The following is an 18,900-nucleotide window of genomic DNA, read 5'->3' as shown; positions in this document are numbered from 1 at the left end:
TATTTATACATTTCTGTAACATGTTACAACAAAACACTCTGGTATCTATTCTAAATATGAAAATGTACTTATAATAATTGTACCATGTGACATCATTTGGATATGCCACAAGAAGGCTTTATCTATCTATCTATCTATCTATCTATCTATCTATCTATCTATCTATCTATCTATCTATGTGAGGCTGGGAACGGAACATGGGGCCTCACACATGCTAAGACAGTATACACCTGCCACTGAGTCATAACCCCAGCCCCAAGAAAGGGTTTTAGTAGTTTATGTTTTGCCATATTTTTGGCCTGGGTCCTTTCTTTTTTATTCACAAGGTTCTGTGGAGGCCACCTGTATTTTATTTTCAGCCTGTGTGGGATAATTTTACAAATTGTTTGGTGACAGCTGCTCTGTAGATGTGTGGGGGTGGGATGGGGGGTGGTAGTGGTTGTACTATAGATACGACAGAAGCAGCCAGGAGATAAATACCAAGAATTTTTCCTGTTCAAAGTGATTTTGTCTTGTTTGTTATAACATTGCCTCCTTACTCTGCAGCCACAGTGTACTTAATAACAATGTCTTCTTTCACAATGAAGGATGACTCCACTTGGACAAATTATTTGGTCATCTTGTTCATAATACCCAGTTCTATAATACTTTTCCGATTGGGAAATCAATTCATCTCACCTGGCAGTGGTGGACTGACTATAAAGCTCACAGTGAGCAAGGGCCGTGTTACACTCTTGTTTACTGTCAGTGGTACTTACTGGTGTAGAATTCCAGTCCTAAGAACTGCTCCTTGGATGCTGGCTAAGGGGAAAAGACAGGGATAGGAAAGTCAGTGTACATGGGTCTTCCCAACTATATTCCTCTGAAGTTTTCTATGACTTCCATGGTCAACCAAACCAAGTTTGGGAACTGTCACTCAGTCTAGTCTATCTTTAGGGGATTTCACATACATAAGCAGAACATACATACATACATACATACATACATACATACATACATTTAACTCATGTCTTCAGGGTTTAATGCTCCCTGGCATAAATTTCTGTGGTGTGAGGCAGGGGTCATCAGTTGTTGTGGAAGCCCAGGAAGGACACTAACTCCTCTCTCTTACCATCCATCCCCTGCACATCTTGAAACCCAGGAGGGACCAGAATAGGATCATCCACTATAATGGGGGAGACCTGATGGCTGTATCATCCAATCGGAAGATCCACCTTCTGAACGTCATGCAGGCTAGGGAGATGCCCATTGAGTTCCGAGGACATGCTGGCAGCGTCAGGGCTCTCTTCCTGTCTGAGGAGGAGAACATTCTCTTCAGTGGGAGCTACGACCTGAGTATCAGGTGAGAGAGAGGTCCACAGTCAAGATCATTTTCCTGCCTAGGGCCAGCAAAAACTAGGCTTTTGTGAGAAGCATGCATGGCACACTCCCCCCCTTTTGTATTTATTAATAGGTTATCTTTTTTTAAAATTTATTTTATATAACAAAGTCCATTTAAATGAAAACAAACATTTATAGACAATATTTGGGAATTTGGGCGTTGTTCTTTCCAAACTACTTCCTGCTGGTAAGGGGCGCTGTCATGGGGGATTCAAAGAAGATTCAGAAATCCTGGCTGTAGTCTGTAAGGCTGCTTTGTCCAGCTGTTTTGAATGTAGGATCACCTCGTACTGTTTCAGGAGGTCTGGCTTGATCAAACCACATTAGTCTGGAAGGAATCCACATCTTCTCATTTTCTGTGGAAACAAAAATAGAAATCCTTTTCCCCAGTAACTTGTCCTTCAACTTAAATTTTGGAGTCAAAGCATTTTTTTTAAATTTAATTTATTATTTTACATGTTGATCCCAGTTCCCTCTCCCTCCCTCCCTCCCTTCCTCTTTCCTTCCCTCCCTCTCTCCTTCCCTCCCTTTTACCCTCTCAGCCCTCTCACATGCACTCTAACCACCCTCCCCTCCCATCCCCCCACCCCAATTCCATATGTAGGGGAATGCCATCCAGTTGGGGTCATGTAGACCCCTGTCACATGACAGGTCATGTGAAGTAGGGACTAGGGCTTCTCTCCTGTCTCTAGATTAAGGCAGTTATCCCTCCATGGGGGATGTGTTCACAAAGTCCTTTTGTGCACCAGGGATACATCCTGGCTCCAGTGTCTGAGGTCCCTTAGGCTGCTCAGTCCTTCTGGCTGAGACCCATATTCAGGGGGGCCTGAGTCAGTCCCATGCTGGCTTCCCAGCTATCAGTCTAGTGGACGTTAGCTCCTCCTTGTTCAGGTAAGATGTCTGTATGTGTTTCTGCCGCATGGTCTTGTCCTCTCCATCTGCATCTGGGTTCTAGTTCGACTCAGTGTTTATGTATGGGTGTTTGATCCTGTTTCCAACAGGCATTAGTTGAGGGCTCCATGGACGGGAAGGGCATTTATGATAGCCTTTCCACGGAAGCTCAAATTGTCAGTTGGGAGCAATCTTGTAGTTCTCTAGACCTTTCTTTGTGTTCAATTTTATCTTCAAACCAATATTGGCGCCCTCTTTTATGTTCTCTCTCTCTGTCTCTGTCTCTCTCTCTTTCCTGTTTTCTATTCCTAACCAGGCTCAATCTTCCTGGTTGCACATGTTTTTCTTTCCTCCCCCTCGTTTTCTCCCACTTCTCTCTCTATTTGCTGCCCCCCCCACTGCCCCTGAGCTCTGGGGGACTTGTCCCTTCCCAGTTCTGTGAGGGACTTTATATGAATCTCTTAGAATACACCTTGTATCCTAGTTCCTCTGGTGGTGTGAATTATAGGCTGGTGATCCTTTGATCTAGGTCTAAAATCCATATATGAGTAAGTACATACTGTGTTCCTCTTTATGTGACTGGGTTACCTCATTCAGGATGGTTTCTTCAAGTGCCATCCACTTGCCTGCGAATTTCAAGATACCATTATTTTTTCCTGCAGAGCAGTATTCCATTGTGTAGATGTGCCACATCTTCATTAACCATTCTTCAATTGAGGGGCATCTAGGTTGCTTCCAGGTTCTTGCTATTACAAATAATGCTGCTATGAACATAGTTGAGCAGATGTCTTAGTTGCATGGATGTGAATCCTTTGTGTATATGCCTAAGAGGGGGATTGCCGGGTCCTGTGGTAAACTAATTCCCATTTTCCTGAGGAACCGCCATACTGATCTCCAAAATGGCTGTATGAGTTTGCACTCCCACCAGCAGTGGAGGAGTGTTCCCCTTTCTCCACATCCTCTCCAACATAAATCATCATTGGTACCCTTGAACAAATTGGTATAGGAGACGGCTTCCTGAACATAACTCCAGGGGCACAGACACTGAGAGAAACAATTAATAAATGGGACCTCTTCAAACTTAGAAGCTTCTGTAAGGCAAAGGACACAGTGGACAAGACCAAACGTCAGCCCACAGACTGGGAAAAGATTTTCACCAATCCTATATCCGACAAAGGGCTGATCTCCAAAATATACAAAGAACTCAAGAAATTAGTCAACAAAACACCAAATAACCCTATTAAAAAATGAGGTACAGAACTTAAGAAAGAATTCTCAATAGAGGAAATCAAAAAGGCTGAAAGACACTTAAGAAAATGCTCCACATCCTTAGCTATCAGGGAAATGCAAATCAAAACAACTTTGAGATACCATCTTACCCCTGCCAGAATGGCTAAAATTAATAGGTTATCTTACACTATTATTAGTCCTATATATAAAAGTAGATATTTTTTACAAGATAAAGGCCAAGATATTATTTACTATTTAAAATTTTGAAATAAATTTGCAAGTTATCAGATGTTGGCATTGAAAATCTTGTCTTTTAAAATATTCTGAAAGTAATTTACATATATTTTTTAAAAATAAATTCCTTCAAAGGAAGTTAGATTTTTTTCATGGGTGTGAAATATAATGTGGATGCAAACTCATGTTTAAACCATACATATTCATATGCCTCCTGAATGTCTGGATTTGTGGTGTCTTTGCTAAGGCCCTATGTTATCTATGTTATTTTATTTTTGCCTTTCACTTTCAGCTCTCCAGTCTACTCACAACTCATTTTTGTTATGACCTCCTATTAAGAGGCTCTCCAGTTGTGTCCCCAACCGTCTCAGCACCGTTTATGAAAAAGAATGTCCTCCCCACCCTGATCTATATGGCTAGCTGTATTCTGAGAGATGAATCTCTATTTTGCCATTTCTGGGCTCTCAGTTCTACTTCAGATTCCTTTGCTTGCCTTTGCTCAACAATGTTTTAATTACTTTGGTTTTTGAATCTCTATATCTGGTAGGGCAAGTCCTTTATCTCATGCACCTTGTGGCTCTTCTCTGACTTTTGTTTGGTTTGGTTTATTTCCAGGTTTGCTTTTGGACATTAAGGGAAATGAGCTGCCTGTAATGGGCCAGCTCATACCGTATGATCATTACAAGTCTGAACAGGGTTTCATTTCTGTTTTTATCCATCTGTTAGTTTGCTCTAGCTTATCTCTGCCTCTACCTTCCCTCCTATTCCTCAGGGTACTATCTGCCCCTAGCCCCAGTGTTGGGGACTGAACCCATTACTTCCCAAATGCAAGACACTGAGTGTTGCTGTAAACACCTCCTAATCTTTTTCAGTGTGTAGCCACTTTTCCCTTTTTTGAGATAGAGTTTATTACTGTCCTAGAACTCACCTAGCATGCTGGGCTGACTAGTCAATAACTCCCAGGGATCTGCCACCTCCCCAGCACTCACATTACAAACACAGATCACCACACCATGCTTTGCATTGTGTGGGTTCTGGAGGTCAGACTCAGGCCCTTGTCTTTCTTACTAAGTTATCTCCCCAGCTCCCTTCTTTGTTTTGTTTAACACTCTCCTTATACCAGTCTTGTGCACTCTTACTAAGCCTCATAATAATATTTAATTCTGAATGGCATCACAGCCTTGTGTTTTCACATTGGAGGAAGGAATGGTTTTGAGTTTTGTTAGGCTGATCTGTGACCAGCAGACTTGTTCACCTCTATTACTAGTTCTAAAGTGCACACTGTGCTTGCTGATTTGGTTTTCCAGTGAGGACAGTCTTACCAGCGCTATCACTGACTAGGCTCTGTTGCCTTCTGACTACCTAGCTATCTAAAGTATCCCAATATAGTTGGATCCTCTGGGCCTTCAGTAAATCTCTACCCCACTCCCCATTTCTGCAGATACTGGGATGTGACAACTGGGGCTTGCATACGAATCTTCTATGGCCACCAGGGAACAATCACTTGCCTGGATTTATATAAGAACAAGCTTGTATCTGGAGCAAGAGATGGACAGGTAAAAGGTGAGAAATCTGCCTTAATTTTCTTGTTTTCTTCCCTCCCTGTTCCCCCCTCCTCTCTCATTCCCTCCCCTCTTTCTTTCCCTCTTCTCCACCTTAGACAGGGTCTCCTATACAGCCTGGGATGCTTTGAACTCATGATTCTCCTATCTCAGCCCCCTGGATTCTGGAATTTCAGGCACATTCAACCTCATTCAGCTTGTGCTTTACTTATTTCTATAATTAGCCTTTATTCTCTTATTTGTGCATCTATTCATACATCTGTCAATCTATCCACCCAACAATACTTCAGAATCCCTTGCTTAGGGAATGGTGAGTCATGTCACCTTAATTAATGTAGTTAAGATAATTCCCAAAAGACATGTTCTGAGGCCCATCACCCAGGTGATTCTAGATTTTGTCAAGTTGATAGTTAACACCACCATCACAACCACTGAGGCAGAAAAGTAGCCACAGTCGGAGCAACAAAGATAGAAAGTAGGGATTTGAATCAAAGACTGTACGGCTCCCAGTAAAATGCTTCTAGCTGCATGCAGTGATCAAAGGGACAATAGAAAAAAAGAGTAAATTAGGAAAAGCCCCATCAGCAGGATGCCACTTGAGAGTGATCTTAAAGATGAGTAGTTTCATAGGCAGGTAGTGGAAGGTAATCCAAGCAGAGTGAACAAGGACAGACAGATATGTAGGAGGATGAAGAAACTGTAGTGAGCACTTCCTATGCTTCATTGTGGCTGGACTGCTGTGTGTGGTATTGGATATTCTTCTAAGATTGTTTGGGGGTGAGTTATAGAGAGCTTTCTGTATCACAACGCAAAATTGAACCTTACAGCCACAGGTGTGTTTTCACCTGTGAACCTGACGCAATCTAACAATAACTCAGATGAGAGTTTGAAGAACTTGGAAGAGGGTGACCATGTGGAGATGGGGAACAAACTAAGACACTTTGGGGCCTAGAACACTGACACAGTGTCTTCACAATACTTGAGAACAAACAAGCATGAGGAAACTCAGATGGATGTAGCTTCATATTCAATGGCCCAGGTGAGAGATTTCCAGAGGGGAAATTGCCAGGACTCTCTCATCAACTGGATATAAAATGAAGGCTATAAAAGACCATTAAAAAAACCCAGGCTGACTGGCATATAAAAATATAATTCATGGAAATAACATAGACTTTAGAGGGAGAACAAAGTAGGGAGAAAATAGAGAGGAAGTCATGGGTTCAGTTTTGGGCATGTCAAGTATGGCAGGCAGAGACAGCAATGCCCAAGCCAAAGTGTTTTCACCCTAACCCTTGGAACTGGTGCCTACCTTATCTTGTGCTAGGTTGTGTTTCCCCTAAAGGCTCATGTGTTGGAAGCTTGGTCACCACTGTGGAAGGTGGAAGTGACATAGGGAAGCTTTTGAACCAACTTGGGACACTGTTCACAGAAAGGATTATGGGACTCCAGTTGCTCCCTTATATCCAGTTCAACAATGTTCCTACACACACACACACACACACACACACACACACACACACACACACTTCTACCAGTAGTGATACAACCAAGAGATCCCTCTACAGAGCTGAGTACCATGCCCTGAAACCTTCAAGCCTTTGAGCTGAATAAGCTTTCTCTTTGTAAATACATATGTCAGGTATTTTGTTAAAGCAACGGCATACAGACTAAAACATCTTGGGAAGCAAAAAAGGATTTTTTTTTCAGATATGGTTAAGTTAATGACCTTAGAATGTGGAGATTATTCTGGATTATCGATAGTGGGCCGGCGTATTCATGTGGCCCCATAAAAAAGAAGTGTTCTTGACTGTGACCCAATGGTGGTATGACTGTGAAAGAGCGTTGGGGAGATGGAATGTTGCTGACTTTGAAGGTGGAAGAATGGATGAATAATGAACCAAGGGGTAGGGTAGTTTCCAGAAGCCCACAGAGAAGGAGAATGAAATGGATTTTCTGTGGTCCCACTGTAGGGGGACTTATTCATGTTGACTCCTTGATTTTAGCCTTCTTGATTTTAGCCACGTGATATCATATCTCACGTCTGTCAAAGACTATACATTTGTATTTCAGCCAGAAACCTTGTGTCAGTATGTAGCAGCCTAAGAGAGTAAATTCAATGAAGGTAAATTCATGAGGACACTCCAGTGAGCATTTCCTGGAAACAGATGCCCTGGGCGAGGGGGTCTAGATAGGTGGAATCTGATAGTTGTCCCCATGTATTCATAGGAGACCAATGCCGGGAAATGCATGTGAAATAGCATGCCACTTGTATTCGACTTCTATATATCCTCCTGTATGCCTTAAACCACCTCCTCCTCTGCAGTATGGCGTAGAGACAGTGTTTGCTCTGTGTGTGAGAGCACAAGGCAGACACTTCAGTTCCTTGCTCACTGTTAATGTTTTGCAAGTCTCAGATATGGCCATTTTCCTCTTAGGTTACTTGTTCTCCCAATTCAGGACAAAAGAACCTCTGGGAGCTGGGGAAGTAGGACTTTTCAGCATTTATCCTGGAATTTGTGGTCCCCACTGAAGCATCTCATAGCTCTATTTGCTCACATATCCATCCCTCCCATCCCCACCTAACCTTGGGAACTCTTGATAGTGCAGTTGCTCTAACACAGTCTGCAGAGTGAAAATGATGCCACAAAATCCCAAGGTCAGAGTCAGAAATACCTAGAAAGTATGACAACTTGCCTTCTGTTGATGGAAGGTATGGGCCAGGAAGAGAGCACTTGGGGAAAGGTCATGACACTAGATATGCCTTGATTTTCATGAACTATGTTCAATAGCAAGCATGATTTAGGCTTATTGTCCATCAGTCGTCCAGCATGGCAGTTCCAAGGCAGAGTTCCAAGGCAAAGGCCCTCTTCGTTGCTGGCTTTTCCAAGGGTCTGTTGTCAGGGGGCTCTGGGTCATTGCTGGGTGAGTGTGGAGGGATACTAGCCAGGTGATGGTTTCTGGGGAAGACTCAGCAAGCAAGCTCAGCTTTGCAATAAGAAGCAGAACTTCACTGTAACCCTCTCCGATTCCCCCTTGCCTCTCCTGTCACCCTCTCCCCTTCAGAATGGGACATAGAGACAGGGAAGTGCCTGAAGACATTTAAACACAAAGATGCCATCTTGGCTGTCAAGATCAGTGAGAACTACATCGTGAGCAGCTGTGAGCGAGGCATGGTCAAGGTGTGGCATATTGCCACAGCTCAGCTGCTAAAGGTGAGTAGTCAGGAGTAGGAACATTGGTGAATGATTAAAAGGACATGAAAGTCTGTCACTCTGTGCAGCTCCCTACACCATACTCAAGCAATAGAGTGACAGCCAGCAACCAGGGAAACTCAGAATCACTCAAGGAACGGTCTCCAGAAACAATCAGGATAGGTCAGTATCATAGGTTCCACCCCCACACCATGTCCCACGTTATCACATAGTGGGTGGTTGAAGGCTGCTTACTATATGAGCCCCAGGGCCTTGTAACTAAGGCAGAGGTAAAGTACCTTTCCTCTTCTGGAGTAGCTTCCCTGGCCTGAGTGGTGGTCAGGGGAGGAACACATTTTTTTTTCCATTAAATTATTTTCTCTTTTTCTAAGGAAGCCCCATCACCAATTATTTCAGTAAAGCAAGAAATGTTTGTCCTTACTGATAAGAGAACACCTGACATCTTAAAAGCCATTAGAAGTTGTCTTAGTCCATGTTTTGTTACTCTAACATAGAGGTTCATTTAGCTCATAGATCTGGAGGTTGAGAAGTCCAAGGACAGTGCTGGTATCTAGTAAAGGCCTTTGTGTCAGGCCATGCCATGGTGGAGAGTGTCAGATGGTGACACAGACAAAGCATGGCAGACATCACTGCTCTGTTAACAGTCTCTCCCGGGACAAGCCACAAGTCCTTGACCAGATCAGTATGTTCCTGAGAGCAGAGCATTACAGGGCTAACCCTCTCAGAGGCCCAACATTGACTTGTGAATTTGAAGGTTCAACTTCTAACACCTGAATTCTGTGGGGGTACATCCAAACCACAGCATGCATCCACAAGCATTCTTGCTGGATTTGGACTCCTGGCTTTAGTGGGTATTAGCAAGAGCTTGCTTGCACCAAGACCACAAGACCAGAGGGAAACGTAGGATCTTTCCATATATACCCTCTGAGCCATGGCAAAGAGCTGAGGATGACAGTAGAAGAGGGACTTTGGACCGCTCTGTGCTCCATGGATGAAGACAGGATAAAGGAAGCCCACAAGCAACCAAATAAAGAAGTAACAGATATTTATTTGGGGAGCACTCACACAATGATGGTAATTAACTGCCGCGGTCTTCTGCTCCTGGAGATGTAACATCTGTCCTGCAGGATGCTTCCCACCACAACCCAAGAGAGCACTCTAGGAGTCCCTCCTCTTCCTTATAAGGGGTCATATCTGCACAATGAAGCCACACCCTAAGGTATGGCCCATTATCTCAAGTCTATTGGCAGAAAAAGATGACACTACACAGGTCATCTACACTGACCCACCAGAAGAAGAACTTACTTTAGTCACATTCTCTCTAAGTGGAGAAGAGCCTTCTGCCATGAGGGAGGCATGGGCATCTCTAGCCTTCTTACAGGAGAAGTTAAGTTAGATGAGGGACATGCTAAGTGAGAGGGAGTCACAGAGGAGTAGAATATAGCTTGTTGATTTAGCTGAAGAAGCCTCCAGCTCTGGCCAGCGGAGGATTAACAGCCTGAACCGAGAGGGTTTGAAAGCAGTGGTGTCTTTTCTTGCAGACTCTCACCGGGCACGAGGGAGCTGTGAGGTGCCTGTTCTTTAACCAATGGCATCTTGTCTCTGGAGGTGCTGATGGCCTGGTCATGGCCTGGAGCATGGTGGGAAAGTACGAGCGGTGCCTGATGGCCTTCAAGCATCCTAAGTAGGTGCTGGGAAGTGGGGTGGTGAAATATGGCATTCCCTTCTTTCCCTAGCCCTGCAGAGAATGCGGTCTTCAGTGATGGGTCCCTCTGTGCACTGCTGTTCTCCTGGCCCTTCTTTTCCTCACTCCTTTCTGCTTTCTTCCCATTTCTACCATTACCCTCTCTTCTGGACATTCTTTCCTTCCCTAGCTTGTTTCTCCCTAGAAATAATAGCACTAGATACAAAATTTGAGAAGTTGCTGGGGAAAATGGGGTAGAGTGGGAGTAGGTCTCCCTATGTAGCCCAGGCTGGCTTTGAACTTGTGATCTTGCTTTGGTCTACTGACTGCTGAGATTACAGAAAATATGTGACACATGACAAACTCACATCTGCTAGCTATTTGGTGCACTGACAGATTGTCCCAAATAATGCCAACTCTAAGCTCAGGGTTCTTGAATTTGCTTTCTGCCAGGAATTGTGCTTGCAAAACCTTAAAATGATCCACATGCCAAATTTTCAAAAATAATGAAAGACATTTTAAGAGTTTATACTTCAAAGTCTATGGACTAGGGTTTTTTCCTCCCCAGGATTGCAAATGGGTTCATTTTCCATTTCAGTTCAAACCCAGTGCTCATGGCTGCTTGGCGCCTATTAAGAAGTTTCCTGAGGTCACAGATGGGCTCACTTGGAAAGGCTATTGTGGCTAATTAATGATTCTGCTGTGTCTATGGTTTTATAGACTACATGGATAATGCTTTTTACTCTTGGGGCATTAAGTGCTAAGAAACATAATGCTATATTACTTGATTAAAAGAGTAAGTGGATTTCCTAGGGGAATCTATCTGAGGACAGCTGTTTAATAAGTCAGGCTCTAGATTTCCTGATACTCCTTATACACCAGCCTTGTGAGAGGCATATGGTTAAAGGATATGTGTATACATGGGTATTATCTTATTAGCAGGTGGGGGGTGCTGGGAAAACACCCATACCTGGTGAATTGATCTAATTCATAGGGACCTCTGAGCAAGCCATTTATTGTAGTACCTGGACTTCAAGGAGAAAGGCAACTTTATGATGTCTCCTGAAATTTATTAACTGTATGTTTTTAAAACCTTCTAGCTGGGCCGTGGTGGCCCACGCCTTTAATTCCAGCACTTGGGAAGCAGAGGCAGGCAGATCTCTGTGAGTCTGAAGCCAGTCTGGTCACCTTTCTAAACTGTATCCAGTAAGACTTGATGAATGGAAAATAATAGTTTCAATGAACCTGTCAGTTTGGTTGTCATCTCAATAACCCATGGGCCTTCTGTTTGCTAGCAGACAGCTTCTGATACCACCACTCTTGCTGGATGTCATCACCAACATACCATTCATTTTGTTATCTAAAAATTTTAAATTATATTTACTAACTTTATTTTTTGTGTGAGTGTTTTACCTGCATGTAAGTATGTGCATCATGTGAACTCGGTACTCGTGGAGGTCTGAAAAGGGTATCGGGTCCCCTAGAACTAGAGCTATAGGTAACTATAAGTAAACCATTGTGTGTGTGCTGGGAACCAAGTCCAGTTCTCTGCAAGAGCAACAAGTGCTCTTGCTTACTGAACCATTTCCAGCCTCATATTGGTTCTTGATACCTGGCATGGACATAGAGAAACCACAGCTACCTAGAGGATGTGGCTAAAGCTTTTGTTTGTAGGCGCCTCTAGCCCTCTGTAATGGTGTTAGCTGGATACAGGTGCTCAAAAATATTTGATTGAGCAAGCATTCACTTATAGATTGCTTTTCTGAACAGTTCTAGTGACTGGACTGATGCTCATCTTTTGAATGTGGAAGACAGTTACTATCTCGAAGGAGAGCTAGAGAAAGGCACCTCTCTCTCTTAAATTCAATTATATTTTAAACTAAAATTATGAATTTTTATTACAGTGTGGAGAAGAATATGAGGGAAGAATCTGAGTGTGGAGTTAGTTTGACAGTTGGTGATCTTATATTCTGTTTGTTTTTTAATAATCCTCAATGACTTTTCCACAACTCATACCATAATTAACATTTGCAGTTTATAATTCAGACATAGCTTTCATGATATGAAACTCACTACATTAATACGTAGCAGGTTATAGTATAGTCACAATGTTATACAGTTGTTACCATTATCTACCCATAGAACTTTCCATCCATCAGCAGAAATGTTCCCTAGTTTCTTCCTGACATTAGTTTCTTGACCCTTCTCGTTTCGTTTTTCAGTGCCAGGGGTTGAGTGGGTCCTCACAGCTGAGGCAAGCATCCCAAGCCACGCCCCTCGTCTTTCTTATCTTATTTTCTTGGTCAGTTTTAGAAAAGACTTTAGTAAAGGTTTGTTGATCTTTTCAAAGGATTAGCTTTTGTTTCATGATTTGCTCTATATCTTTAATTCTCAACGCAATTAACTCATGCTATGAGTTTTTAATTATTTGTGGCCTTCTGCTTGATTTTGATTTCCCCCCCCTCTCCTAGTTTTAACATAAAAGCTTTGGTTACTGATTGGAGAAATGTACACATTCGTGGTGTAAACGTTTTCCCAACATTGCTTTAGCTGTTTTGATTTCAAGACAGGTTCTCGATATGTAGCTCAGGTGCCCCCCAAACTTGAAGTCTCATGCTTCAGCCTCCTGAGGGCTGGGATTGCAGGTGTGTTTTGACATGCTGTATTTTCATCTTCATTCACTTGCAAAATATTTACTCATTTCCTTTCTAAACTCTCATTTGACCAGTGATAGCACTCTCTTCTGCCTGCACAGAACATCATGGGTAACTGGTGGTGAGAGCTCGAGGCTCTCAGATCTTTCCTAAGCATGAGTTGGACTCCATGCATGTTAGAGTCCATGGATGGGGGATATGCTGGAGATTTTTAAGGCTCCTACACCTCTTATTCCTTTTTTTTTTTGTTAGTGTATCATTTGTGTCAAGGAATTTCTAATTCCTCAGGTAATAAGAGCCCAATTATCTATCTGAGACTGTTTCCAGCAAGTGCCCCTTGGGTGTCAGATAAGCACTGAAAGAATTCTCAGTTAACAAAGACAAAGATTTTGAGACATTCTTCCAAGAAAGACACCATTGAGACAGTCCAAGTAATTTATCACGAATACAACCTGTCTGGTTCTTGAACCAAGAACATGGCTATTTTTTTTCATAGCTTCACAACTGAAGAATGGACTAGGGTCAGTGAACATGGTACAACACACAGCATGCTTACCAACTCTAAGACCATTTTTCTTGTCTTAATGCTCCTTAGGCTGCTGCAAACCTTCTGTAATTTCCCAGGACCCTGAAAACGTGGATTCTGACAGTTTTTTTCAGTTTTTGTTGCTGTTACAGAAGGGCGGAATTTTGTAGTTCGCATCTCCACCATCTTCACTGATGTTACTCTCTGAGTAAATTTGAGACAGAAAGAGCAAAGCAGGAGACACCTACAGGGCAGATAAGACCTGAAAATAGTCTGAGCTTGTCTAAGACCAGTAACCACCACTGTGTCAGGTACTGGGCTGATTGAATTGTCACAGAAATGATGAGGTAGAAGTTACGATCCCTTCCACGGGGTGTGAGGTGTGTATGGGTGTGTGCGTGAGAAAGACTGGAGGTTGAGGTACTTCCTCAGTGATAGACAGCGAGTATATGGTGATGTCAGTTTCATAGTAGGCGTCTGACTCTGAAGCTTCTGCTGTAACCACAGGCTATCCTGGTACAGGTTGAACCACCTAATGTTACAGGAACCTGGGGCAAGTGTAGGTCCAGTTCAGCAAAGTCAAGAAAGACACACTGAGGCAAACCCTTTTGAATAGGACATCTCTGTCCCAGTGCTGGAGTACTGCATGGGCAGACTAAGAGGTGCTTAAGGTATTGAAGTACTAGAACTTAGTTGGATATTTACATGTTTGAATAAAAGCGTAGTTTTATATCTTCTACCACCACCTAAGGAGGAACACAAGCCACACAGGCTTCCTTGCTGTTTTTTAGATATCCTGAACATGCATCTATTTTCCCAGGTCTTTGCTGTTTCTCTTTTGATAGTTGTCAGGGCACTGAAGAATCTTCATCTGGCCCCAAGATCAACCAAGGTTAAGGCCAAATAGGGTAGACTTCATTCTTTTAATATTTCTGTAGCAACCATACTCTGAAAACATAAGTCACCTTTAGAATAAATATATATTTAAGACATGCTACAGGCTATGTGTTGAGCATTCATTGTTAAGTATGACAGGAGTTGTTCCTAAGAGAACCTGTCATCGTATGTGAGGTTGTTGTTTAACAAAGTGGCAGATGAATTAGGCCTTGGCTGGTGATTTCTGGTTGCTGAAATGAACCACCCAAATCTGGATGGATTGTAGAGAAAAGAGTCTTAGCTCACAGTTTTGGATGCTGACGACCAGGTATCCCTGTCTGTCCAAGTCTGTGGTGACCGCCACATTGGTGGCATCTCAACATAGCGGATATCCAGAAAGAACTGCGCGTATGAAGTGCCTTTGCTTCTGAACAATACCTTCCTCGGTTACTGACTGGAGATGTGTACAAATTGCGAACTGCATCATCCCTGCTGAGGGGCAGGGCCTCCAGTGATTTAACCAGCTTCTGCTAGGCCCTGCCTCTTAAAAGTTTTTCTTAACATTGCTATCCCAGAGACCAATATTAACACATGAACCATTTGGGGACACACACAATCTGTACACAAGCCATAGCAGATCTAGGTGGGTAGATCATAACCAACAGGCTTGCTTTGCATGCAAGATCTAGCAAGGTGACATGATCACATTCAGCTCTGCAACACCATCAATAAAAAAGGCATTGTATTTGTCAGAACTGAATAAAGCAACTTGAACCCTGTAGTTGGAGAAAGACTGCTTTGGAGGCATATATCTGGGTTTTTCCCTCGCTCCCTCCTTGTCTATTGGTCAACACAAAAAGACACATGTCTCATCCCAAAGTATAATTTCCTTTAAGGATGATGATTGTTGGAAGGAATGAAAGTCAATTTAATTAAAGACCAACAAAGAGAGTCTATAAATTTAAGATGTCTGTTTATATAAAACTAATCATTAGCCTTCTACTGTCCTTTCTCACATAACAACACTTTTCTAAAAGGAATAAGAAAACAATTCTCAATATAAATAAGTAGCTAAGAATCAAATTGCATGGAAAAAAATAAATGGCCATCTGATGTATTAGACCTCTCTCCCCAAATCCCCCTTAAAAACCCTGAAGTAGCGCCCTTTCTCAAACAAGTGCAGAATGGGAATGGGATGGCTGATGGTTAATGCTTTAAATCTAGAATAATGAAAGATAGAAACACTACCTTAAGGATAGATATGGTTCTTACCTCCCAACTGCATACAGATACTACAGACCACAAGCAAATCCAAGAGTCTTCCAGGAGGGGGGTGCTGCCTGTTGTTCTGTTCCCTTCCAGGGAGGTGCTGCAGGTATCTCTTCTCTACCTCCGGGTCATCAGTGCCTGTGGAGATGGCAAGATCCGCATTTATAATTTCCTCAATGGGAACTGTCTGAAGGTGATAAAAGTCGATGCCAGAGGTGACCCGGTGCTATCCTTCTTTTATCGGGGCAACAGGTGGGTGGTAGGTAGATGTGTGGGGCAGAACCATGAGCAATTCTTTGTGATATTTTTCTTCCTTCTTTGGGACTCTGGATTTATTGGCAGAGCAGAGTAGGCCATGCTTCCCTCCAGCTTGGCTGAGGGAAGTATCCCCTATGGGATTAACTGACCTCTAGCCTGGACTTAGTGATGGGGGAGGCACAATTAGAGCTGTATTTTCTCTTAAGGGTGTCACCATGCCTAGCTTGGATGATTTTCTTTGGGTTTGAGTAAATGGAAACCTGACGGAGACTTCTTAATGGAATCTGATTTCTCAAACTCTGTTTCAGCATTTCTAGGCCAAACAAGACACTTTCCTAGAGTTTACACTGCAAGTTAAAGTCTTAAAACTACAGTATTTAGGGAGGAAACACACACACACACACACACACACACACATGCACGCACACACACGTGCATGCACACACATGCATGTATTTCAGTTTCTTCTTATATGTTCAAGAAATCTAGACACACATAGAGGAAAGCAGCCTGCTTTGTGCAAATGAAAAAAAGAAAATAAAGGTGAAAGATATGAGTGAGAGATGGGAAGTGTGTTGGGAGGGGGTGGGAAATGTGAGTTCCAAAACTTTGTTCACTGGGGAGTGAGAGTGAGAATTAGAGGCAGCTGAAATCACCATGCTTTATAAAATGTCCCCACTATGTCCAGAGATCCCAGAGGACACTATGAAGCTAGCTGTGTGGGGCTTTGTGTGGAAGCTAGCAGAGGAGAGGAGACTTACTCATTGATAGTTTTTATTCCAAGGGTAAAAACAGAGCATTGAATGTAGACATTGAGCTTAAAAAGAAGAAAAAAGTGCATTTCCAGCTATCTGTGTGCGGGACACCTAAGCTTTTGTCTTGGGCATCCTAGGTTCTTGGCACTCCAGAATTGGGAATTCACTGAAAAGGTATTCCAACTTGAGCAGTGAAGCAATCATGATTAACTTACAAGGAACACAGTCACAAAACTACCCATCCCTATCTGACGCTCCACTGCTTTCACCCAGCAACACCCTAAACCAGCCCGTTCCCATGGTCATTGCCTTGCCCCAGCTCCCAAGCCTAGGGATCAGATAAGACACAACTGTAATGTATGTTTTGGTGGTCTCCACGCTCCTTTGTTGGGCACTCTTATTTTGGTTCCAGGATGGTGGTCCAGACGGACAGCAATATTCTCATGTTCCAGTTTGAAAACGTAAAGTGGCAATATACAGACAGAGGCAAAGCAAAGAAGAGTAAGGATAAGGAGGAGGAAAGGGAAGACACCAGCCTTGGGGATGCATACTCCAAGTCTAGCACTCAGGTTCACAGCCTGAGAGATTCTGTGTCTAGTAAACAGACTATGACCCAGGAATTCCTATCAAACAAAGCTCAGAAGTCCCGAGTTCTTCTGAAGTCAAACAAGAGGCTGTCTTCAGGTAAAACAGCAAGATTATGTGATTTCACAGATAACCAGTGGGGATGGGCAGTGTGTGCATGTGTGTGTGCATGCGTGTGTGTGTGTGTGTGTGTGTGTGTGTGTATGTGTTTACTTGCATGTGTGTTCACAGAGACAGATGGGGTGGGGGGAACTATTATGAACATTTAATTAAGCTACTACTTCTGTCCTGAGGAGAGTTATTATTCACAGGAAATTGTTCTATACAGAATGTGTTGTCATTAGACTTCTGAGAGAGAATCCATATACCCAAAGATGCTAGTTATAAGGCAGGCATGTGTGGATGTGTAGGTGGGGTTATATGCCTGGTTCCTTGCTATTTAAGACATCTAAAGAGCAAGACATTTGTGAGTTAGAGTAGCAAGACTCCTTCATGGTACCTGTCCTCTGTGGCATGAAGTTGGATCAGGATCTACAGAGAACACTAACAGGTCACCTTTAAGCACAGCACACTGCAAGTGACCAGTTAATTCTGGAGAAACTGATTGTCAGATGCTGAAATCTTGATATTCTGTAGGAAGGGGAGTCATGGCAGAACCTAGATCTTGGAGCCAGGCTTAGTGTCAGCAACATGGATCTTACAGTGGCACCTCAAGTTAAAACCAGTTGAATTGTTGTAGCTCCACTGCTCAGATCTAATCAAATTGCATAATGACTGTGGTTTTTTCTTCCATCTTAACATAATCATGTTAATAGAGGCACATGAACAAGGAAAACCAAATGCACCCCAGAGGGATGTCAAGAAGAAAGCTGGTGGTGACTTGGAAGATGGGCTAGAGAATCTGGAAGCAAAACCTGACGCTGAAGAGAAGATGAGCGGTGATATTTTACTTTGAATAAGAGCTAAGCTCTTTCCCACCTCCAGTCTCTCTCCCCTAGCTGCTTTTTTTTTTTTTTTCAGCCCAAACTTCTGCTTCTTTGGGAGCAGTGTTAGGCTTTCTTCAAGGAAGGACTGGTTTCCCACTGGCTCCTCCTAAGAGGGATCAGTTTCTTATCTCATTACTAACTCAAGGCAAACTAAGCCTTTCTGAGCCCCTTACCCATTTCTTATTTCTGCCTCCCAGCTGGCTCCCTCTTGCATTGTGTCATTCAGAGTAATGGGCACATCAGAAGAAGGAAGAGGTGTCAGGCTAGTTGGAGGGGATTTCTTGAGAGAGGAGAGAGATTGGAGTGTGAATGGAATGTGGTGTGTGTGGTGTGTGTGTGTGTGTGTGTGTGTGTGTGTGTGAGAGAGAGAGAGAGAGAGAGAGAGAGAGAGAGAGAGAGAGAGAGAGAGAGAGAGAGAGAGAAGGAGATGAGGGAGAGAGTGACAGGAATGAGATTTTAAGAAGTACTGTTAGATACCACGGCTAGGATGCCTCTTTGATATTTTTGAAAGGCATTGGCAAACATTTCTAATGTTATTTGACTAGTAATAATTTTCCTTTGAAACAAATTTCCCATGCAGACTGGTTTCAAAGTGAGTCAAACAATTAAGATTTAATAATGGTCTACCCTAACCATGGACATCCTATATTCGTGCACACATACAAGTGTAGCTATAGAGTGAAGTCCTAGGAATAAAACTGTGTGCCAAAGGACAAATATACTTAAAAACTAGAGAGTTACTGTTATGGTTGAATGTAAAAAACAAAATAAAACAAAACACAAACCCACAGAATCAAT

The 18,900-nt window shown here is 42.9% G+C and overlaps 1 protein-coding gene across 1 annotated transcript in view; it reads left to right on the top strand.

Moving 5' to 3' along the window:
• Window positions 1-18,900, top strand: part of Fbxw10b (F-box and WD repeat domain containing 10B) — a 32,010-nt gene that overhangs the window by 10,768 nt on the left and 2,342 nt on the right. The window contains exons 7-13 of the mRNA XM_051180399.1: window positions 1,142-1,342; window positions 5,177-5,298; window positions 8,361-8,509; window positions 10,051-10,193; window positions 15,612-15,770; window positions 16,944-17,215; window positions 17,932-18,054. Coding sequence (XP_051036356.1) covers window positions 1,142-1,342; window positions 5,177-5,298; window positions 8,361-8,509; window positions 10,051-10,193; window positions 15,612-15,770; window positions 16,944-17,215; window positions 17,932-18,054 — 1,169 coding nt within the window. The remainder of the gene's footprint in view (window positions 1-1,141; window positions 1,343-5,176; window positions 5,299-8,360; window positions 8,510-10,050; window positions 10,194-15,611; window positions 15,771-16,943; window positions 17,216-17,931; window positions 18,055-18,900) is intronic.

The sequence above is a fragment of the Phodopus roborovskii genome, unplaced genomic scaffold, assembly GCF_943737965.1.
Source record: "Phodopus roborovskii unplaced genomic scaffold, PHOROB, whole genome shotgun sequence".
NCBI classification, from domain to species: Eukaryota; Metazoa; Chordata; class Mammalia; order Rodentia; family Cricetidae; genus Phodopus; species Phodopus roborovskii.
This window is presented reverse-complemented; position numbering and strand designations above follow the sequence as displayed.